Source organism: Aotus nancymaae, unplaced genomic scaffold (genome assembly GCF_030222135.1).
Source record: "Aotus nancymaae isolate 86718 unplaced genomic scaffold, 86718_ANA_hifiasm-v0.15.2.pri h1tg000008l, whole genome shotgun sequence".
In the NCBI taxonomy this organism is placed as follows: domain Eukaryota; kingdom Metazoa; phylum Chordata; class Mammalia; order Primates; family Aotidae; genus Aotus; species Aotus nancymaae.
The window spans coordinates 10,110,265-10,134,481 of NW_026988419.1; the positions used below are offsets into that span (position 1 = coordinate 10,110,265).

General features: G+C 42.4%; 1 protein-coding gene across 2 annotated transcripts in view; it reads left to right on the forward strand.

The window, feature by feature from the left end:
* WDFY1 (WD repeat and FYVE domain containing 1) overlaps nucleotides 1–22,916 on the forward strand; it is a 78,448-nt gene extending 55,532 nt beyond the window's left edge. The window contains exons 9-12 of one of the 2 annotated variants that reach the window (XM_021666521.2): nucleotides 4,773–4,874; nucleotides 7,865–7,995; nucleotides 9,543–9,651; nucleotides 11,669–22,916. In XM_021666521.2, the coding sequence (XP_021522196.1) occupies nucleotides 4,773–4,874; nucleotides 7,865–7,995; nucleotides 9,543–9,651; nucleotides 11,669–11,728 (402 nt within the window). In that variant the 3' untranslated portion in view covers nucleotides 11,729–22,916. The other variant, XM_064372946.1, reaches the window with a different exon arrangement.
* Nucleotides 22,917–24,217: the final 1,301 nt, after the last annotated feature.

Consider the following 24,217-nt stretch of genomic DNA (forward strand, 5'->3'; position numbering starts at 1 on the left):
ACTCCAACCTGGGTGACAAAGTGAGACTGTCTCAAAAAAAAAACAAAAAAAAAAAACCTGAGAATTTAAAAATGGCTTATCTGTATATATATTTTTAAATCCTTGCTTGAAATTGAGTCACTTGAAAACTAAAATGTTAGGAAATCCATTGATGTACTGCTTCAGACGTTGCTGGAGATAGAGGCCTTTTGTGTTAAAAGAATGCTCTGGGTAATTGAAACAACTCAAATGCCATCCCCTTCTAAAGACAATCACTTTGATGAAAATGTACAGCTGGGCACAGTGGCTCACGCCTATAATCCCAGCACTTTGGAAAGCTGAGGCAGGCGGATCACTTGAGCCCAAGAGTTCAAGACCAGCCTGGGCAGCTTGGTGAAACCCTGTTTCACAAAAAGTACAAAAAATTTGCTGGGCGTGGTGGTGCATGCCTATAGTGCCAACTACTAGGGTGGCTGAGAGGAGGGAGGATCACATGAGCCAGAGACTGAGGCTGCAGTGAGGCCATGATTGTACCCCTGCAGTCCAGCTTGGGTGACAAAGCAAGACCCTGTCTTAACAAAAAAAAAAAAGAAGTCTGAATTTGATATAATTTGCTCATTTCTTGATGATGCAGTTTCATCATTCTGACCACAAATGTTGCATGTGTGTTTCATGGTAATACAATTTCGTATCTCTGTAAAAACTATTTCATGTAGGACTGACAAAGTTTTTCCCGAAACTATCTTGCCTTCAATTCTGCCCACCTTAGTTCCTTTACTCTGTTACGTCCTAGGAAACAAATTTTTAGGACCGGGTGCAATGGCTCACGCCTCTAATCCCAGCACTTTGGGAGGCTGAAGTGGGCAGATCACAAGGTCAGGAGTTCGAGACCAGCCTGGCCAACATGGTGAAATCCCGACTCTATTAAAAATACGAAAATTAGCCAGGCATGGTGCCAGATGCCTGTAATCCTAGCCACTTGGGAGGCTGAGGCAGGAGAATCACTTGAAACTGGATAGTGGAGTTTACAGTGAGCTGAGATCGTACCACTGTACTCCAGCCTGGGTGAAAGAGTAAAACTCTGTCTAAAAAAAAAAAAAAAATTAAAATTTGTGAATCAAACCAGGCCAATAATGTCATAAATGAGAGACTAAGGGGGAAAAATGCAGACATTTCATTTAGGAATTTTTTCTTTTCTTTTTTAACCAAATTTTAACTCAAGAAAAATAGAGAGTTTAAGCCCCACTCTGTTTTGGTTGAGAGCCAGATTTCTGAATTCCAGACTGGTAAAGTTTGCTTTAAGATTTTTTTTTTTTTTTTTTTTTTTTTTTTTTTTTTTTTTTTTTTTTTTTTTGAGACGGAGTTTCGCTCGTTACCCAGGCTGGAGTGCAATGGCGCGATCTCGGCTCACCGCAACCTCCGCCTCCTGGGTTCAGGCAATTCTCCTGCCTCAGCCTCCTGAGTAGCTGGGATTACAGGCACGCGCCACCATGCCCAGCTAATTTTTTGTATTAGTAGAGACGGGGTTTCACCATGTTGACCAGGATGGTCTCGATCTCTTGACCTTGTGATCCACCCGCCTCGGCCTCCCGCTTTAAGATTTTTATTTTAAGTAATACCTAATAGACACTGTGTGGTCAAGGGAAATAGAAAAATCAGCCATTAACTGTAGACAAAAGAAAGAAGTAAATTTCTAAAGCACTGAGCAATAATGGGCAAGTTTGCAAATCAGTTCTTTTTTACACTTAACATTTTTGTGCACTAAATTAAACATCGAATTCTCTGCTGCTAAGTATGGGAAGTGTAAACTGAAATGAATGTTCATTTATTATTCTGTTTCCATTAAAGCCTTCATTGTAGCGTCCCTAAAGCACATTAGCCTTTACTGGAATTGTTTGGAAATGGCTTAGTGAATACATTTTTGTGCTGTTTTTTGGTCCACATGGCTGTGGTTTTGCAAGAGTTACACTTGGGCATGTCCCAGACATAAGTCTAGGAAGCTGTACTTACTTTTCTTCCTCCTGCAATTAAATATCCCATGCCATTGGCAGCTCGGACTGCTGCGTCTCTCTTAGGGACAGTGTCCCCAGGTAGTATCCTCACACATCACCAGCCTCTATCACCACCTGTCTTCCATTGATCAGAGAAACGAAGTAATTCTACATCAAGAAAATAATTTTTCTCACATAGATACACATCTCTATTCTTCTTTCATCCCTTCTCATCTCCAACATTCCCCAGTTATTTAAAGAAACCTTTCTTGGGCTGGGTGCCGTGGCTCACACCTGTAATCCCAGCACTTTGGGAATCCAAAGTGGGCGAATCATGAGGTCAGGAGTTTGAGACCAGCCTGATCAACATGGCGAAACCCCATCTCTACTAAAAACACAAAAAGTAGCTGGGTGTGGTTGTGCACGCCTGTAATCCCAGCTACTTAGGAGGCTGAGGCAAGAGAATCACTTAAACCTAGGAGGTGGAGGTTGCAGTGAACCAAGATTGCACCACTGCACTGCAGTCTGGATGTCAGTCTGAGACTCTGTCTCAAAAAAAAAAGGAAACCTTTCTTCTATCTCAGCCTATTTCAGTCTACTTGTGAATGCCTTCTGCACCCCCCTCAACCAAAGACCTTTCTAATGTCTGTTATATGTGGAAATATTTCTAGTGACAGATCCAAAATAAATAGGAAGGCCAAAAGTTTTGATGCAATAGGAGACAAAATGAAGAACTGGGGCACCCATCCTTCAAACCACCAAATATGTTAATATATATTTAGAAAAAATATTTCCTACTATTTTCGTTGCACCTATATAACAAGTGATTGAGGTTAAACAGGCTTTGTGTTTGTTTGTTTGCTTTGAGACAGAGTTTCGCTGTTGTCCCCTACGCTGGAGTGCAGTGGCGCGATCTCTGTTCACTGCAACCTCTGCCTCCCAGTTTCAAGCCATTTTCCCACCTCAGCCTCCTGAGTAGCTGGGATTATAGGCGTGTGCCACCATGCCCGGCTAATTTTGTATTTTTAGTAAAGATGGGGTTTCATCATGTTGGCCAGGTTGGTCCTGAACTCCTGACCTCAGGTGAACCTCTTGCCTTGGCCTCCCAAAGTGCTGAGATTGCAGGCGCAAGCCACCACCACGCCTGGCCTAAACAGGCTTTTAACAGGTTTGTCTTAGAATTGAGTATAATAGTTTTAAATGTTTTGTTTAGAGAAATATTTTCTAAGTGTTTTTTTTTTTTTTTTTTTTTTTGATACAGAGTCTCGCTCTTGTCGCCAGGCTAGAGTACAATGCCATGATCTTGGCTCACTGCAACCTCCACCTCCCGGGTTCAAGTGATTCTCCTGCCTCAGCCTCCCAAGTAGCTGGGATTACAGGGCGTGCCACTATGCCTGGCTAATTTTTGTGTTTTTAGTAGAGACAGGATTTCACCATGTTGGCCAGGCTGGTCCCGAACTCCTGACCTCAGGTGATGTGCCTGCCTTGGCCTCCCAACGTGCTGGGATTATAGGCGTGAGCCACCACGCCCGGCCTGTTTTCTGAGTTTTTAACAAATTAATTTTGAGACTGATTCCTCTGTTTCAACAAAAATGTGAAAAGAACCTACTGTGTGACAGGCTGTGGATATATCAAGTGCACCAAGATTTACAATACCAGAGCTTGCTGCTCAGTGGAGGCTGCAGGATGCCCGTGTGGCCTCAGGAGGAAGGGACCTGCTGCTGTGGCTGGGAAGGAAAGTGGGGCAAATCTGCCAGCATGGTCCCTACCCAGAGCAACTAGTGATGGGATTTTGTCAGATCTCTTCTGTTAGTCACCCGTGACCCTGCAAACCTTTCCAAGCATTAGGTCACCAGATTCTGCTGCATGTATTGGGTTTTTACTCAACTGGATTTAGAGTTCAAATATCTTTGGCATACAAAAGAAATACATAAAGACAACCCTCTCACCATAAAAACTGATTTACTTCCTCTTATCTATAGATTACAAATTGAACAATCCTGTAACCACGGCTAAAACTGTTATAATTACTCAACACGCAATTAAGGCTGGGTGCAATGGCTCATGCCTGTAATCCCAGCACTCTGTGGGGCTGAGGCAGAAGGATTGCTTAAAGCCAGGAGTTCAAAACAAGCCTGGGAAACAGACTCTGTCTCTACAAAAAATTAACAAAAATTAGCTGGGCATGATGACATACACCTGTGGTCCCAGGTATTTGGGAGGTGAGGCAGGAGGATCATTGGAGCCTGAGTGGTCAAGGTTGCAGTGAGCCATGTTCACAACACTGCACTCCAGCATGGGTGACAGGGTGAGACCCTGTCTCAAAAAAAACCCACCCCCACACACAATTAAACATAATACTAAATATGACAACTATCTAAAATATTTTGTGGAATTAAAAAGAAATACTAACTGGCTGGGTGTGGTTGCTCATGCCTTTAATACCAGCACTTTGGGAGGTCAGGAGTTTGAGACCAGACTTGCCAACATGGTGAAACCTCATCTCTACTAAAAATACAAAAATTATCCTGGCATGGTAGTGCATACCTGTAGTCCCACCAACTCGGGAGGCTGAGGCAGAAGAGTCATTAAACCCAGGAGGCGGAGGTTGCAGTGAGCCAAGATCACACACTGCACTCCAGCCTGGGCGACAGATTGAGACTCCTTTCCTTCTCAGAAAAAAAAGAAAAGAAAAAAATAAATGCTAACCCCGGCGAGGTCTAGAACTGTCATATTAATTTTGAAACATGGGAGTAAACATATAGACACACTGATGTCGGCTTTGACTTTCTGCTCCCCTAGGCTCCTCAGTGGTTGGAAAGTGATTCTTGTCAGAAATGTGAGCAGCCCTTTTTCTGGAACATAAAGCAGATGTGGGACACAAAGACGCTGGGGCTGAGACAAGTGAGTAGACACTGTCGAGCTGGCTTGATTGTGTATTTCACTATTTGCATACTTAATCTGGGTTTTTTGAATCACACTTGGTTTTTGCAAATGCTATTAATTCCTACATTTTCTGTGTCTTTATCATTGTGTGACTAACAATGAGGAAGACCTTTCCTGGGGCCAATGAGACTATTACCTCACTGTTCCAATACTTGTCCTGTATTGGAAAGGCAGGGGTGTGTAGAAAATCCTGAGAGCCTATTTTTACTAGGCACAAGATCTTTCAGTTTAAGACTATTACTTATTAAAGTCAGTGTTTTATGCTAGCCAAGAACAGAATTAGGATAAATTAGGTTATACAGCTATATACCTTATGCTGTCACAAACAGATAAAAAGTGATAATTTAGTCCTCACTTGAATGCCTGACCGTATGAGTTGTAGATTATTTTAAATTGCTCCATTATAAGCATACCTGGAACATTTTTAGTAAGCATGTTTTGAGTACTCTTTTTTATTTTTTTAATTAAAGAAATATGTTCCAAGTAGCCTGTAGATTTCAAAGATGCTCTTAACTCCTGGGATTCTTGTAATACTAAAGTTCTCCAAAAAAAAAAAATACATTTTCAAAGCAACCTTGAAGGTAGTTACTTAGGGCAAATATGAATTTGTGCAGGTAAGTGAAAAAGAATGCTGATTTTATTTCTTTTATTATTGGTTGCACCTCTATGAGAGATTAACCTAAAGTTAGTATGTGTTAATAAACTTTTTTGTTCTGGCATGGTGGCTCAGGCCTGTAATCCTAGCACTTTGGGAGGCCAAGGTAGGTATATCACCCAAGGTCAGGAGTTCAAGACCAGCCTGGCCAATGTGGTGAAACACTGTTTCTACTAAAAATACAAAAATTAGCTGAGTATGGTGGTGGACACCTGTAGTCTCAGCTACTCGGGAGGCTGAGACAGGAGAATCACTTAAACCCAGGAGGTGGAGGTTGTGGTGAGCCAAGATTGCACCTGTTATAAGTAAAATTTCGATGCCGCAAAAGAAATAGCACTTAAAGATAAATCCTCTCAGCAAGGCAGTACTTCTATAGAAGGGTGTGGCTCATGGATGGAGCAACGGCGGCCGCACACTTGGACAAGTTGAGGGAGGGGCACTTAGGCCTGATGGGGGTTGTCCCTACTGCTGTGTTGTTCCCCTTTTGGCTAGGGTTAGACTGCACAAGCTAGACTAATCCTGATTGGCTATTTTAAAGAGAGCAGGGGTCTGAGCTGGAGTGGCAGGGTGGGTGTTTTGGCAGGAAGGATGGTTATGGGTGGGTCAGAGCAGGTAGCCAGGGGTGACCTAGGTCAAAGAAGGTGACCAGAGCAGTGACTGGGATGAGTCAAGATGGAGCCGGAGGCCAGGAAACAGATGTGAACTACTGATTAGAACTGGTGGAGAAGGTTGTTTACTGGAATTACAAGGAAGTTAAACTTTAAAATAGAGAATTAAAGAATAAGAGAGTTGCACATAGTGACATACTGATTCTTTGAAGAGAAACTTGGGGTTCACTGTAACACGCCATTGCACCCCAGCCTGGGTGACAGAGCAAGACTCCATCTCAAAATAAATAAATAAACTTTTTAGAAATGTTTAAATTAATTATTTATTTAGTTTAAGGCTAGTCAAGTGAAGCAGTGGGAGTGGAGAAGGAACAAAGAAATCCGTAACTGGTTGTGATCAATTAGTTGTAAACACCACCGCACTTGGACCAGCCAATAAATAAACTTTTAAAAATTTTACTTACAGAGCTACTCCATGGTAAGGTCTCATATGAGACTGGCAGGCAAGGCAGGACTTATTTTAGTTCTCAGACCATTATGAAGCTCTGAAATAGTACCCGAGTTCTGTCTGTCATTAGCCAAGTTCTCACAGTGCGTGGCTGGTGGTAATTAGTGCAATATAACTAATAGGTGAAGTATTCCCTACTTCTAAACGAAGCACAGAGAAATGGATTTTACTTCCATGTATAAACAGTTAATACAAGAGGGAAGAGGTGCTGGTCACTAAACTTTTGGTGGTAATAGAATATGTCAAAATCAGTCATAATTGGTTTCTTTTGTAATGTTCTTGAGGCTTATTTCCAGAATCACAGTTTGAGAGATTTAAAAAAAAAAGCAAAACATATGATTATGGATGTTAGTTTCTTAGTGAGAGCATAGTGTGCATTTAAAACTTATTTTAGTCCAGGCATCATGGCTTACGCCTGTAATCCCAGCACTTTGGGAGGCTAATATGGAAGGGATGGCTTAAGTCCAGGAGTTTGAGACCAGCCTGAGCAGCATGGTGAGACCCTGTCTATATAAAAATAAATAAACCTTATTTTAAAACCTTTTAGGCTGGACATGGTGGCTCACACCTGTAATCCCAGCACTTTGGGAGGCCGAGGCAGGAGGATCACTTGAGCCTAGGTGTTCAAGACCAGCCTGGACAACACAGCAAGACCCCATGTCTACAAACAAATCAAAAAATTAGCCAGACATAGTGGCACACACCTGTAGTCCCAGCTACTTGGAAAGCTGAGGCGGGAAGATCGCTGGAGTCTGGGAGGTCAAGGCTGCAGGGAGCTGTGCTTGTATCTGTGCATTCCACCTAGGTGACAGAATGAGACCCTGTCTCTAAAAAGAAAAAAAAAAACAACCTTTTTTTGATGGAGGAATAGATTTTTCCTTCCCAAAATCTGCAGTGGTTAGGCTCCTAAGTGAACTAAACTTAATGTTAATAATATTGTTTATTAACATGTAGGCAGATAATATGAGTGAATGAAAAGCAAAACATTTGACCAGTGCACCAAGATTTTTGGGAAATCCTTGACTAGTGTCAAAATCGTCTATCTTGTGAGTGTTGATTGATACATTGATTTGGGGTGATTATAATTCAAGGCATATCCTCCCTACTCTAGAGGGAAACCATGTGCTTCAAAGCGAAAGCTAACACCCTGTTTTCCTCCTCCCGATCACCCATGAAGCATCACTGCAGGAAATGCGGGCAGGCTGTCTGCGGGAAGTGTAGCAGCAAGCGCTCAAGTTACCCCGTCATGGGCTTCGAGTTCCAAGTCCGGGTTTGTGATTCTTGTTATGACTCCATCAAAGACGAAGAGTGAGTATTTGCATATTTTTGTCTCATTGCCTCTTAAAAGCTGTCTAATGGTTCTCTGAAATGTGAGGAGCCTGAGAAGTGATACGGATATATGTTTAACCATATATGTTTGTTTCTTCTGAATTTCTTAAAGCATTTTGTTTGTTGTTTGTTTGTTTTTTGAGACAGAGTCTTGCTCTGTCGTCTAGGCCGGAGTACAGTGGCATGATCTCGGCTCACTACAAACTCCACCTTCTGGGTTCAAGTGATTCTCCTGACTTAGCACCTGAATAGCTGGGATTACAGGCGCCCACCACCACACCTGGCTAATTTTTGTATTTTTAGTAGAGATGGGGTTTCACCATGTTGGCCAGGCTGTTCTCGAACTCCTGACCTCAAGTGATCCGCCTACCTCAGCCTCCCAAAGTGCTGGGATTACAGGCGTGAGCCACAGCGTACAGCCCCCAAGCCATTTTTGAAGAGAGAACGTGCCTTAGCTTTATGACTTAAGACAAGCACTGTGCATCTCAATCTGCCCCTCTGACTGGGCAGCTTTCTCCTTTGCATGGTGAGGAATGCTAAGTTACATGGTCCAGTAACTGAGTGGACACCCTGAGCCTCTGCATCCCACCAGCTGGTGTGCAGGGAAAAGTCCATGCACATGTGGATGGCAGTGGTTGAGCTGGTTTTCTACAAAAGTATCCAGTGCCCAGACCTCTGCTCACACATGCATGTGAATTTAACTACTGGAAAAACTCTAGAGACCAACGTTCTTTCTTTCACACAAACCCGGCCTAACAGTCTATTCTTAAATTGTTCTTTGTGTGTGAGACACATCTGTCTGTATACCCCATTCTACCCTGACTTTTAGGCAAATCTGTTAGAACAGAACCACCGTTTTCTTTCTTTCCCTTTGAATTGTCTTTTAAAGCAGCAGAGGCAAACGTTGGCAGAGGACCAAATTGGAAAGCTAGTGCATCACCACTGGTGTTGGTAAATGAACCAGTGATGGGACTGGAGCAGCTGGGCTTGGGGGCAGAGTTGAAGCCAATGCTGTGAGAGGCACTGCTCCTGTGCATGGCAGAGGTTTCAGGGAAAACTGCAGCTCTGATGAATGTTTTGCCCATGCTGTGTGATTTTATTCAATGCAGTTCCTCTTTTATATTGAAGATTCTTGTTTTTATATCTGGGAATGTGTCGGCCTTTCCAGTAAAAAAAAAAAAAAAAAAAAAAAAAAAATCAATTATTTTGAAAGTTTTATAAAACAGTCTTGTTTAAGCAATTATCCTGCTTCAGCCTCCCTAGTAGCTGGATTACAGGTGTCTACCACTATGCCCAGCTAATTTTTGTATTTTTTGTAGAGACAGAGTTTCACCATGTTGGTCAGGCTGGTCTTGAATTCCTGACCTCAAGTGATTGCCTGCCTCAGCCTCCTAAAGTGCTGGGATTACAAGCCTGAGCCACTGCACCTGGCCACATTTATTTATTTTATGTTGCTAAAAAAACTTACCCCATTAGCTCTAGGTACAGTAAAGTGAGTTTTCAGTGATCTCTTTTCTCTTTGTTAGTCGGACTTCTCTAGCAACCTTTCATGAAGGAAAACATAACATTTCCCACATGTCTATGGATATTGCCAGGGGACTGATGGTGACCTGTGGGACCGACCGCATTGTAAAGGTAAGCTGGCTAATTGTCTGTCAGCATTTCAGTTGAGATTGCCTGTTATCATGCTGTGAATGGGCAGGAGACAGTCACTCTTTCTGATTGGCAAGCATTTATAAGCAACCGATTGCCAGTTTAAAACCTTGAGTAATGGCCGGGCATGGTGGTTCACGCCTATAATCCCAGCATTTTGGGAGGCTGAGGGGGTGGATCACCTGAGGTGGGGAGTTTGAGACCACCCTAACATGGAGAAACCCTGTCTCTACTGAAAATACAAAATTAGCCAGGTGTGGTGGTACATGCCTGTAATCCTAGTTTCTCAGGAGGCTGAGACAAGAGAATCGCTTGAACCCGGAAGGTGGAGGTTGTGGTGGGCCAAGATTGTACCATTACACGCTAGCCTGGGCAACAAGAGCAAGACTCCATCTCAAAAAAGAAAAACCTTGAGTAATAAATTGCTTGCCTGTGAGTTTCCATGCACTCAGTGGTGGTTGATCCCAGTGGTGCCTCCCCCTGCAGTGTCTGACAGAGTGAGTCGGGCACCCTGTATATCCCTGTTGGTGGAGCTGACCTCAGGGTTCTCCTCTCTTGCTGGCCTTGGCCCTCACCCTTGACCCATCTCAAGACCTTCCTTCCCTTGCCAACGTTCCTTTCATCCTGGGCAGAATACATCCTCAATATAAGGAATAACCACACCTTTTAAAAATTAAATCCCTGGGTCTCTAACACATAAATTGAAATGAAGTCTTTCATACTTAGTACCCCTCTTTTTTTTTTTTTTTTGAGATGGATCTTGCTCTGTTGTCCAGGCTGGAGTGCAGTGGCACCATCACTGCTCACTGCATCCTTCACCTTCCAGGCTCAAGCAGTCCTCCTACCTCAGCCTCTCAGGTAGCTGGAACTACAGGTGCCTGCCACCAGGCTTGGCTAATTTTGGGGGGATTTTTTGTAGAGAGTGGGTCCTACTATGTTGCCCAGGCTGGTGTCAAACTCCTAGGCTCAAGCAATCCTTCCACCTCAGGCTCCCAAAGTGCTGGGATTACAGGCATGAGCCAGTATGCCTAACCTAAGTACCACTCTTTTTTTTTTTTTTTTTTGAGACAGAGTTTCACTCTGTCGCCCAGGCTGGAGTGCAGTGGCATGATCTCGGCTCACTGCAACCTCTGCCCACCCCCCCAACCCGGGTTCAAGAGATTCTCTTGCCTCAGCTTCCTGAGTAGCTGGGATTATAGGCGCCTGCCACTGCGCCCGGCTGATTTTTGTATTTTTAGTAGAGACAGAGTTTTAACATCTTGGCCAGGCTGGTCTTGAACTCCTGACCTCATGATCCACCTTCCTCGGCCTCCCAAAGTGCTGGGATTACAGGTGTGAGCCACCGCACCCGGCCCGCCTAAGTACCACTCTTGAGTGCTGAAACTCTGAAATACTTTATATTCCTGATGGGCTTTTCTAAAAAAAATTGAATTTATACTAAAACATTATTATTATGTAATTTTTATGTGTAAAGACACTACTTATATGCTTTGTTCACATTTTAATGAAACTACATTGTTTTATCTTTCTAAAACTCTTTTATTTTTTGAGATAAGTTCTCGCTCTGTCACCCAGGTTGTAGTGTAGTGGTGTGATCTGGGCTGGGTGCAACCCCTGCCTCTGGGCTCAGGTGATCCTTCCACCAGCCTCCTGAGTAGCCAGGACCACAGGGATGTGCCACCACGTCAAGCTAATTTCTGTATTTTTTTTTTTTTTGATAGAGACAGGGTTTTGCCATGTTGACCAGGCTGGTCTCGAACTCCTGTGCTCAAGCGATACACCCGACTAGGCCTCCGAAAGTGCTAGGATTCCAGGCATGAGTCACTGCACCCAGCCATCCAGCCTCCTATAAATCTTAAGGAGGTGTTATGAAAGAAGAGAAAGAGAGAATTCATTATTGTGACACCTTTTCAGGTTTCACAGTCATTTGTTGTGTTGACTCTTGCCATTAGACCTGGTCATCACTGCTGCCTTTTCTGCATTTCTTCCTTCCTTGTAGATCTGGGACATGACGCCTGTGGTGGGCTGCAGTCTGGCAACTGGGTTTTCTCCACACTGATCTGAGAGCTGGGCGACATCCACACCTGAGAACAGCAACTCCACCAAATGAAGTCCTTCCCACGCAGCTCCACAGCGCTGTCCCGTGAATGGACAGTAGCCACTTACAAACAAATCAACGTTTTTAAAAAGAAAATGTAAAGGTGTGTTTTGGGGCACTTGTGGAACTTACCCATGGGGACTGATATGGAAAAGGTCTATCCGTAGTGGTTCCCTGAAGCCTGGAATTACTTCAGTGAAACTTCCCCATAAACAGTGAGCTAATGTGTAATGAAAGAATGATCTAGCAAATGAGTTTTAGCAGGGAAAAAAATCAAATGAAAAAGTGAATGCTTAGAACTTTCTCAAAGCAGTTGTGAGTACAGACACTTCACTTAGCCTAGGGGGCCTCCCAAGGCGGCTGTTGTCAGAGCAGAAACTGGGGGAAGAAAGACTTGTTCTCTCTTTTTTGAGGGGAGGCATTGGGAACTTACAAAACCTCGATCTTTCCCTGTGAGCTGGCAGTATGTGAATATCCTCTATGCTTAGTTATTGATGCACTTCTTAAAGAGATCTGTTATTTTTGGGTAGTGCCATAATCTGCACTTAGCATTGGCTTGCTTCAATTGTTTCTCTTCCCAGCCAGTATGCCGTGGGTGAACTTTTGAGGTTGTCATTAAGTTGTGAAATTTTTGTAACCCTTTCCCCTAAATTCCGAGGACAAAACTCTTTTATGGTGCTGTTAACATGTGAATCACACAAGTCGCCTGACTTCTTCTCATTGCTGTTAGCAATGACTGATGGAAAACCCAGCCACCATTGTGATGTGAAATGATCAGAGTGTTGCATGGAACAGCCCAGTCCTCTTCACTAAACCAACATTCTATTTGTCGTTCTAAGACGGGGCTCTGCAATATTCTTGCAATTTAATATACCCCCCACAAAAGCATTCTACAGCTTTTACACTATGAGTTATAACTAGTATTATTCATGTTTTCATAAAAGGAAGTTAGTGACCCAGAGCTGTCATCATCGGTCAAGTCTTGCACAATAATTCCCAACTCGTAAATTGCCTTCCTAACAACTAGCAAAAGCTGTTGCTCATAATGGCATTTCTAAAGCTTTTGGGCACTGTGTACCAGGATGAGGAAGAGAGGAAATGGGCCTGTCTTTTAATACTTCAGTATTTGTATGTTTGATTTTTTTAAACAGCAGTACGTATATATGTTTCTCTAGGGACATGGAAGTAAGTGGAGAAGGGACTACCTTTTTAAAGGACAAATATAAAAATAGATAGGAACAGTATCTTTGCTAATCTTACTAATGGATATTGATTTTTAAAAAAACAACCTCAGTACTGCATCACTGTGTTGGGATCATACCAGACAATACGGTCATTGCGTACGATAAAACTAAAGGACTAAATCTGTTTTTTAACGACGTCTTAGAGGGACTAAAAAGTTCAAGGAGGCAATTAAACTAAGATGTCTTAATGGCTGTGTGACACACGTAAGGAAAGGAGAGGGGGTTAGGTACATCGTGTTCTGGAATGATCTACATTAAACGTTGACTTGTCTTCAGAAATAAGACTGAAGGGTTTTGTTGTTCCTTAGAGTTTTTGTGTTATATCACCTAAAGAGATTCTTTTAAAAACTCCCTGGACTCTTTGCAAAACGTATATTACTAACATAGTTTGGAAGAAAAATTGAGTAGTGGTAAGTTTTGTTGAAGCACAATGTTGAATGTTAAGCTTCCTGTATTAATTTTAGTTCAGTTAACGGTTCAGCCCATACAGAGGTGCTATCCTAGGGATTTTATGAAGTCCTGAAAGGAAAATAGAATATGATCAATTCCTTGCCCTGTGGAAGAATGCAGAACTGTGGTTTTGTTTTCCTTCGACTTCTGTAAAATGTGACCGTTTGTTTGACATCTGTGGTAGACTGAACGGAATATCACAGCTGCTGAGTTTTCAAACCTTTTTTATTTTAAAAAATTCTTGAAAAACCCTATGTTCCCTAGGGAACATAAAGTTATTAGAGTGCCTCCTAAGGGGTTAATATAAATCAAGGAGGAAATTTATATTTAAGGAAGAATTGGAGTGACATATCTCAGAAAAGGAAAGGTGGATGTTTCCATATAGCTTGCTCTGCACCAGGCCTATCATCGTTTTTCTTTTTAGAGACAAACATGATGGACTTGACTTGTCTCTCTCACAAGCTAGGTTGCAAATGGGGTAATATTTTTATAGAGGTGGGCAAAAATTATTTTCTCAATTTTACTCAATTGCTCAGAAGGAAAGTTCAGATAGGCTGATAGTTATTGCCTTATTTTGACTGCATTTCTCTTAAATGAGTCATTTGAATTAGTTCCTCAAGTAACAGTTTACTGGTCTTTCCATTGGTGACTATGCAGGCTAATTTGTATAGATAAGGATCACGGAATACAGACTATTAGAGAAAACCCTTATATTTAGATCTAGTATGTATGTGATAAGGAAATGCCAATTCTTCATTATAAACAAGTTGTAAAATTGCTCTTTCTTAGTTCAAATGATAGCAATACCCCTATAGTATTAGGTAGAAACAAATTATTCCTTACATTTTAAATCTCTTTACTACGTCCTAGCTGTGTCCTGCTACCTAAAGGATATGAAGAAATAATATTGCTCTAGAATGTATCACTTTGTTCTCCCGTGAAAAAATTCAGTGTGTTAGTACCTCTATTTTTAAACTAGTGAAACTGACCCAAATATGTGATAAATACCATAGTAGCTCGGACCCAAGGAGATATTTTTCTAAAATCATTTTTCATTAAAGTACTTTCTACTTCCGTTATTGGATATGGTATCTCCTAAAATGTAAAAAACCCTGTAACTATGATGATAAACCGTCTGCTCATCATAAACATGAGGCTTAACAAATAAGTAATACATGCTATATTTATTCAAGTGTCTATTGCTTAATTGTTAATTGTGAGCAGATTTATTGAATGCTTATTCTATTTTCTGCAGTTTACAATACAATAACTCTTTGAGTAAGTTGCAGTTTAATTGTGCAACAAATTTGTATTAGAGTACAATTTAAAGTGTTTTTCTCTATAGCCTTTTTTGACTGGGGAAGCAAAGGGTAATGTTACTTAGTACACTTTGTTCTTGTACTAGCTATGTTTCTATAAGACATGGTGCCCTGTGTATCCCAGAGATGCTAGAAAACTTTGTTCTTTGCTCCTATTTGTGGGTTCGGTTTTTTGTTTTTTTTTTTTTTTGTTTGTTTGTTTGTTTGTTTTTAGAAAATGCACACAATAAAACATTCCTTGCTTGTTACTATGTTTGCCTAGTATCACTTCTGTTGTAGTCAACCTGGACATTGGGCAGTAACAGTAGCAACTATTTCTTCAGCACCCTCTGTGTGCTGGGTGCTTTCACTACCTTATCTTAATCCTTGCAACACTTGCGAAACGCATTAGTCCTCCCATTTTACAGATGAGAAAACCAAGAGAATTTGTGTTATGAAGTCTGTCTGTCTGACTTGAAAGCACAGGCCTTCTTCCTGCCTCTGGCCTTAATGTGCTAGCATGTCATTTGTGTTGTCTGTAAGGGAGGTGGACATTACTATCTCTGCTGCTTGAGGTAGCAGTCAGCATAGTGCAGGGTATTTAGGCTCTCTGACTATACAGTTCTGTCGAGTGATACCAAGATCAAGCTCTACTTCTCAGCAGCTCAGTTTTGTGAGTGAACATGTGTGGTTGAGATTTAGGAGAACGGATACCTCAACTAAACCGGTAAGAGATTGATTTTAAAAACCACAAAGGCAGTGAATTGTGTATTTTTCAAAATAGATATAGCTTTCTTTTCTCTCATCATCAAAATAATATAATAAAAAATGGAAGAGAAAAAGATACAACCAAAAAGTATAAAGCAAGCTGTTTTTTTTGTGTTTGTTTTGTTTTGTTTTTTGAGATGGAGTCTCGCTCTGTCACCCAGGCTGGAGTGCAGTGGTGTGATCTCTGCTCACTGCAACCTCCACCTCCTGAATTCAAGTGATTCTCCTGCCTCAGCCTCCTGAGTAGCTGGGATTACAGTTGTGTGTCACTGTGCTCGACTAATTTTTGTATTTTTAGTAGAGACAGGGTTTCACCATGTTGATTAGGCTGGTCTCGAGCTCCTGACCTCGTGATCTGCCTGCCTCAGTCTCCGAAAGTGCTGGGATTACAGGCATGAGCCACTGCACCTGGGCCACAAATTGTTTTTAAAATCATGTAATCCTACTACCTGGAGAAAACAATATTAAACTTATCTTGTATGTCTTCCCAGTGTTTTTTTTCAATGTCTCCATGCATCTGTAACACACACTTAGATTTTTTTTAAATGGGACCATACTTGTTTTTCCACTTGATACATTATGGATAGTTTGCCCATGTCAAAAAGTAGAGCTCCATATTAGTATTTTTTATGGCTGCGTGGTTGCAGTAGACATTTGCTCTTGACATCATCTGGGCATATGTTGGGATCACATGTCTCCAGTCAAGGTCAAGAAAGGCCCTTGTAACTTGCTTTAGCAAATGAAAATGTGGGCAGAAGCTCTTTACTGCAGGGGAGAGGGTCTTCCATGCCCCCATGAAGCATGTGTTGGTGAAGTGTGACGCTAAGCCATTCCACAGAGTGCAGCCACTCTGGGCCTGCAGCAGACTTTACATGATCGAGAAATAAATCTTCATTGTTTTAGTTCACTGAGGTGGGGGTGTGTGGTGTGTGTGTCAGGGGTGGGAGAGTGGCTAGGGATTTGTGTGTGTGTGTTTTAACTACAGCATAATCCTAGCATGTATGGCAGTGTTCCATTGTCCTAATATGTGGCTGAATCATTTATTTCACTAATCTCATGATAAAATGAGATTATATATGTTTAGATTATCATTTTAATTAAAACACTAAATAGTAAAAAAATTTTTTTTTAATTTAAAAACATACAAGCTCAGGATGCTTGTATGTTATCTTGCCCACTCTTCCAATTATTTTCTGAGGATAAAGTCTAAAAAGTGGGAATTGCCAGGTCACAATATGCGTGTTACTAAGTTTTTATTGTTATTGCTAATATCCTCACACTGTTGCCGAGATTGGAATTAGTGTCTTTGGATAGGCAATAAAAAGGTATCTCTTAGTGTCTTAATTTATGGGTTGGGAGTTAATTTACAGTGAAAATTATATCAATTTCCCAAGTGGAAAACTGGAGATTCTGAGGTCAAAGTCCAACCTCATTTTCTAGTAACCCTGTATTGCAAACCAATTATTCACTTCCTATATTCTCTAAAAAGCAGTGATTCTTAATTGGTGTTTTATGATACCCTATTTTCTTTATTTTGAAAAAAAATTTTTTTTAAATTATACTTTAAGTTCTGGGATACATGTGCAGAACATGCAGTTTGTTACATGTGCCATAGGTATACATGTGCCATGGTGGTTTGCTGCACCCATCACCCCATCATCTACATTAGGTATTTCTCCTAATGCTATCCCTCCCCTAGCCCCCACCTCCCAAACAGGCCCCGGTGTGAGATGTTCCCCTCCCTGTGTCCATGTGTTCTCATTGTCCAGCTCCCACTTATAAGTGAGAACATGCGATGTTTGGTTTTCTGTTTCTGTGTTAGTTTGCTGAGAATGATGGTTTCCAGCTTCATCCATGTCCCTGCAAAGGACATGAACTCATCCTTTTTTATGACTGCATAGTATTCCATGGTGTATATGTGCCACATTTTCTTTACCCAGTCTATCATTGATGGGCATTTGGGTTGGTTCCAAGTCTTTGCTATTGTGAATAGTGCTGTAATAAACATACGTATATGTTTGTCTTAATTTCTTCTAGAAAGCAAATTTTATTTTATTTTTTGAGATGAAGTCTGGCTCTGTCACCCAGGCTGGAGTGCAGTGGCATGATATCGGCTCACTTCAACTTCCGCCTCCCAGGTTTAAGAGATTCTCCTGCTTCAGCTTCCTGAGTAGCTGGGACTACAGGCACCTGCCACCACACCTGACTAATTTTTGTATTTTTAATAGAGACAAGGTTTTACCATGTTGGCCAGGCTGGTCTTGAACTCCTAACTTCAAGTGATCTGCCTGCCTCAGCCTCCCAAAGTGCTGGGATTATAGGCACGAGCTACCACCCCTGGCCTGAGTTTTATCTAAAATAGATTAACATTACTGCACAGCAAAGAATGGAGGGGTATCCCAAAATCGAGCTAATAAATTTGAAAGAACTTGGGAATCAGTCTTCTAGAGTACGGCTGTTAAACCTATGATGCTCTTAAAGGACTTTGACTTAAATCCTCCCTTGTAACAGGGATTATCATCTGCACCTATAATACTGAGAATAGCCAATAGCTTTGCAGACTCTACCGTGAAAATCAAACACAACTAATAAAAGTCACAAAACAATCACATGATTTTAGTTTTTCAAAATTCCAGGTATTGTTCCTTTATTAAATAAATGTGATATTGAGTTTTGGCAAGATAATAGTAAACAACCAGATATTTTAATAGCTGTAGATTTCTTTGGTTAGGTGATACCAAGATTTACAGGCTTGCATAATTTGTTGAATTCAAAATACCTTGGCCAGGCACTGTGGTTCATGCCCATAATCCCAGTGCTTTGGAAGGCCAAGGCAGGTAGATCACCTGAGGTCAGGAGTTCAAGACCAACTTGACCAACATTTTGAAACCCTGTCTCTACAAAAATTAGCTAGGCATGATAATGGGTGCCTGTAATCCTAGCTACTTGGAAGGGTGGGGCAGAAGAATCACTTGAACCTGGGAGGCATAGGTTGCAGTGAACCAAGATTGCACCACTGCACTTCAGCCTGGGCGACAGAGTGAGACTCCATCTCAAAAAAGAAAAAAAGGCTGGGCATGGTGGCTCACGCCTGTAATCCCAGCACTTTGGGAGGCCGAGGCAGCTGGATCACGAGATCAGGAGTTCCAGACCCACCTGGCTAACATCCTGTCTCTACTAAAAATAGGAAAATTAGCCAGGCATGATGGTGGGTGCCTGTAATCCCAGCTACTTGGGAGGCTGAGGCTGGAGAATAGCTTGAACCTGGGAGGTGGAAGTGGCAGTCAGCCGAGATCATGCCACTGTACTCCAGCCTGGGTGACAGAGTGAGACTCGGTCTCAAAACAAAACAAAAAAAACCCTTAACTCAGAGAAAGGAAAATTATTTTTGAACAATTTCACATTTATTTAAATGGTCTTCTAGATCCACCGCATGCTTTAACTCTTGTCGTGAGACTTGACCCATGCATGATAATGGCCTATAACCTACGTTTCTGCTCTAACTTGGAAGCCTCTGGAAGATAGGGGCTGGTCTTTGTATGCTCAGTGTCCATCACACAAGACCTGCTTAGTCCCTGATCTTTAGACCTTTGATTTAGGTCTTGTTTTCTTCATTTATTCAACATTGGAGAGCAAAACTGGATACATTTCTTTCCATGCTTTGAAATCGCCACATTAGACTGAATGTGTGGAAAATTCTGTAGTGCGCTTTTCCTCAAGCTGTTGGTGTTAGAGGAACTCATTAACGAGCAACTTTTATAAGTAGGAACATCTGGTTGAATGAACCCACTGTGGTATTAAAAAGAGGAAGAAAGGGAGAGGAAAAAGAAAACATATGGTCAGGCAGAAATTCGTTCATTTCTGGATTTACCTGGATAAAAACAATTCTTTGCTCAGGTGATTTGAAGACTTTATATCTAAGTTATTCAGGTACTTTTTTTTTTTTTGAGACAAAGTCTCACTCTGTCACCCAGGCTGGAGTGCAGTGGCACGATCTTGGCTCACTGCAACCTCCGCTTCCTGGGTTCAAATGATTCTCCAGCCTCGGCCTCCCGAGTAGCTGGGATTACAGACATGTGCCACCACACCTGGCTAATTTTTAATATTTTTAGTAGAGATGGGGTTTCACCATACTGGCCAAGCTGGTCTTGAACTGACCTCAAGTGATCCACCCGCCTCGGCCTCCCGAGAGCCCCTGGCAAATCACTGCTTGAAGTCCAAGAGCTCAAAAGCTGAACTTGGAGTCTGTTGTTTGAGGGCAGGAGGCATCTGGCATGGGAGAAAGATGGAAACTGGAAGATTCAGGCAGTCTAGTCCTTCTGCGTTCTCTGCCCACTTTTATTCTAGCCACGCTGGCAGCTGATGAGATGGCACCCTCCCATACTGAAGGTGGGTCTGCCTCTCCCAGTTCACTGACTCAAAGTTACTCTCCTTTGACAACACCCTCACAGACACACCCAGGAACAGTAATTTGCATCCTTCAATCCAATCAAGTTGACACTCAATATTAACCATCACACCCCTAACCAGTCTCCCTGTCCCTGCCCCTGCCACTATCAGCTTGTTTTCAATGCAGCTATCAAAACATGACTCAAATCATGCCATTCCTGTACAAAAAAACCTTCACAGCTCCCATCCCATTCATAGAAGTTCAAGTCCAAAATATCCATCATTTCCCCCTGACATCTCCCACTACGGTCTCCCTGCTGACTCCTATCCAGCCACACAGTTCTTCGTGTTATCCTCCCTCTAACTTCAATGAGGACAGGGAATTTGTGCATACAACAGCATGAGCACAGTGTCAGGCACGTAGTAGGTACTTAGTGATGCCTGTGTGTGTATAATTTGGGTGCTATATGCATAAATGACAAGGAAATTATGTGGATTTGCTTAGGGAGTGAGCCTGTAGTGAAAGTTTTCAATGGCTGTTCCCCACCTCAGCCTCTCAAAGTGCCGGGGTTGCAGGTGTGAGCGACCACACCCAGCCTGATTATACTTTTATAGATACAACACAATTCTGTTGTTGTTGTTCTAGAGACAGAGTCTCCTTATATTGCCCAGGCTGGTCTCGAACTCCTGGATTCACGTGATCCTCCCAAAGTGCTAGGATTACAGGTGTGAGCTACCACACCTGGCCAACACCATTTATTCACCGAAAAAATATTGAGGCCTAGTGCAGTGGCTCACCCCTGTAATCCCAGCACTTAGGAAGGCCAAGGTGAATCACCTGAAGTTAGGAGTTCAAGAACATCCTGGCCAACATGGTGAAACTCTGTCTCTACTAAAAATACAAAAATTAGCCAAATGTGGTGGTGCATGCCTGTAGTCAGTCCCAGCTGCTTGGGAGGCTGAGTCAGGAGAATCGCTTGAAACTGGGAGGCAGAGGTTGCAGTGAGCTGAGATTATGCCACTGCACTCCAGCCTGGGTGACAGAACAAGACTCCATCTCAAAAAAAAAAAAAAAAATTAGATCCTGCTCTTGTGGACTGTATGTTCTTTCAGACAGACAGTAAACAATAAGCCTAACAAATAGATACATTATACAGTATGCTAGGAGGTAGTGCATGTTATGGAGAAAAGATAAAGAGCAGATAACCAGAGATGGCAGTGGCTGGAGGGCAACTTGCCTAAATAAACCAAGCGATCAGGGTGATACATACACAGGAATTGGAAGGAGGGGAGGGAGATAGCTAAGCTGCAATTCAGAAAGACATCCCAGGCAGAGAAAATAACAAGAACTAGGGCTTCAAGACATCAGCAAGCTTGATGCGTCTGGGGGAGAGCAAGGAGACCAGAGTGGCCACCGTGGAGTGAGTGACGAGGAACACGTGAGCAAAGAAGGTCAGAACTCGGTAGGGGGCTGGGACGCGTAGGGTGAGCCCTTGTAAAGATGATGGCTTTCACTAAAGAGAGAGATGGGAGCCACCAAAAGACCTTGAGTACAGGTGTGATGTGATCCGTCCTGTGTATTATTAGGGTCCTTCTGTTTTCTGGGCTGTATGTTGTCTTCAGGGGCTCATGTACATGGGCAGGGCGTGGGGCTGGGCCACAGAAGAGGCTGTGGAGTAATCCCAGGGGCTCAGTCAAGGGCAGTGGTGGTGGAGGCGGTGAGAGGTAGTCATGTTTGGGATGCTTTTCGATGGAAGAGCCAGCACGATTTCCTGACGTCCTGGATGTGAGGTGCAGGAGAAATCGACGAATCAAAGAAGATGCCAAGCTTTGGCCTTAACAACTGGAAAGGTGGGACTGCCATCAGCTCAGAATTATGGTGATGATCAGCTGTTATGCTGAAAGGCGATGTTGTGAAACCCTAGTCAATATTTGTGCTAGGAAAAAAAACCAACATATTCAGAACTGACCGGATGTCCAGCCTATATACTCCATATGCACTTTTTTCTTTATCTCATACAACATTCATGTATGAGCATGGATCTCTGTTTTCCAGACAAGGAAACTAAAGTTCAGTAAGGCTAAGGAACCTGCCCAACCTAGTCAGTGTAGAACCAGGATTCAATTCCAGCCCTTGTTGGCTCCAATGTGCATTTATTCCTTCTGCTAGAGCACTCTAAAAACATTCTTTCTCAATTGGAATCTTACATGCTGGCATTCTTAGTATTTGTTGCTTTTTTTTTTTTTGAGTTGGGGCTCTCACTCTGTCACCCAGGCTGGAGTGCAATGGTGCAATCATGGCTCACTGCAGCCTCCAACTCCTGGTCTCAAGTGATCCTCCTGACTCAGCCTCCCAAGTAGCTGGGACTACAGGCATGCACCACCATGCCCAACTAATTTTTGTATTTTTTGTAGAGACGGGGCCTCCCTATGTTGCCAAGTCTCGTCTTGAACTCCTAACTTCAAGCAATCTTCGCACCCTGGCCTCCCAAGTGCTGGGATTACAGGTGTGAGCCATGTTGCCCAGCCTGCTTCTTTCTCATATATACTACTGTCTCTATATCAGTCAAAATTAATTGTTGATTAATGGATGTCACTGCCTTCTGAATTTCCCCTCTCCCATGTCAATAGATATTTTAATGTCTTCGTATCTACAACCCACTTAATTAATATAGCTATTTATTCAATTTGAATGGTCTCTTTTCTTGTTGTTTATGGTCTAATATAGCTTGAACACACTGCTACTTAAAACTGTTAAAGCCAGGTTGTTTTTTGCTTTTTGGTGCTGTCATTTTTAAATTGTAGATAAATAATTTCTAACTATAAGTATTTAAATATCTCTGGTTTCCAAGTACTGATGTGTGAATGACCAACCTGTAGCTTACTGTATTTTTGCTATGTTGTCTTCTGAACCATTATATTTATTTTTTATGTCTGGACTTAATAGCGACAGATGATCTGTTAATCAGAAATGCCAGATAAACTATGTTTTTACACCTTGTTAGACTTCTATTATTATTGCATGGCCGTATTTAACAAAAGATATTGATGAAATCTGGAAATGAGAGCAGCTTAGGCCACATGAATGAATGCTTTGCCTGCTAGTATCTTCAGCCTTGAGCATGTGTGGTGTAGGGTGGGGGAACTAGTCTGAAATACTTGGTTAGATGCCTTTATTGTCTATTGAGAAGAGGGTGCTACAGACATTTTATTATCCCATTGCAGAAAGTCATACCAAATATTTCATTTTAGAAGGGTGAATGTGGGCTGAGTGTGGTGGCTCATGCTTATAATCCCAGCACTTTGGGAGGCTGAGGCAGGAGGATGGCTTGACCCCTGGAGGTGGAGGCTGCAATGAGCCTAGGTCACACCACTGCAGTCCAGCATGGTGACAGAGTGAGACCCTGTCTCAAATTTTAAAAGAAAGGAAGAAAGAATAAATAGAAGAGCAGCATTGTCCACTGAGAGCTTCGTGATTAAGAAAGCCAGTAAGTATATATAGTACTTCCTCTGGCATGTGGGCTATGTGCAAACTACATCTGCTCAGAACGCCTCAAGGCTTTTCAACCTTAGCTTTTTAGTTTCAATTATAACTTAAACTAAATGGAATCCTGTTCACCTTCAGTCACTCTCTGGTGTTCTCAAATGGCGCAAAACTTAAGGAGGCTCTGCCTCTCAGCATCCTGCAAGAGCAGGATTGATATCGCTCAGCCTTGATTCCTTACATTTTCCATCCTGACGGCCAGATGTTCCTCACCTTAATCCCAACCCTGAGTCACATTACCCTGATCTGCTTATCACAATCTGAAACCACCCTGGTCATTTATTTACTAATATCAGTAAATTATTTGAGATGGAGTCTCCCTATGTTGCCCAGACTGATCACCAACTCCTGGGCTCAAGGGAGTTAATCTCCCAAAGTGCTGGGATACCAGATGTAAGCCACCATGTTCAGCCCATAGTCTTTTATTTTATTTTGATATAGAGTCTTGCTCTGTCACCCTGGCTGGAGTGCAGTGCACAATCATGGCTTACTGTAGCCTCGACCTCCAAGGCTCAAGGATCTCCTGACCTCAGCCTTGCAAGGAGCTGAGAATATAGGCACGTGCCACCATGCTTGGTGATTTTCTAATTCCAGCATCCTTCTACATATATTAGCTGCCTTCTGCTGTAAGAAGAGCTTTTTCTTTACCTCATCTGTGAGACGTGGGTCTCCCCACCTGCGGAAGTCTGACCTGCAGACCCTGACTCCACGAGGGATGAGTGAATGCACTCTCACACCATTACAGTGTTTCAAGTGG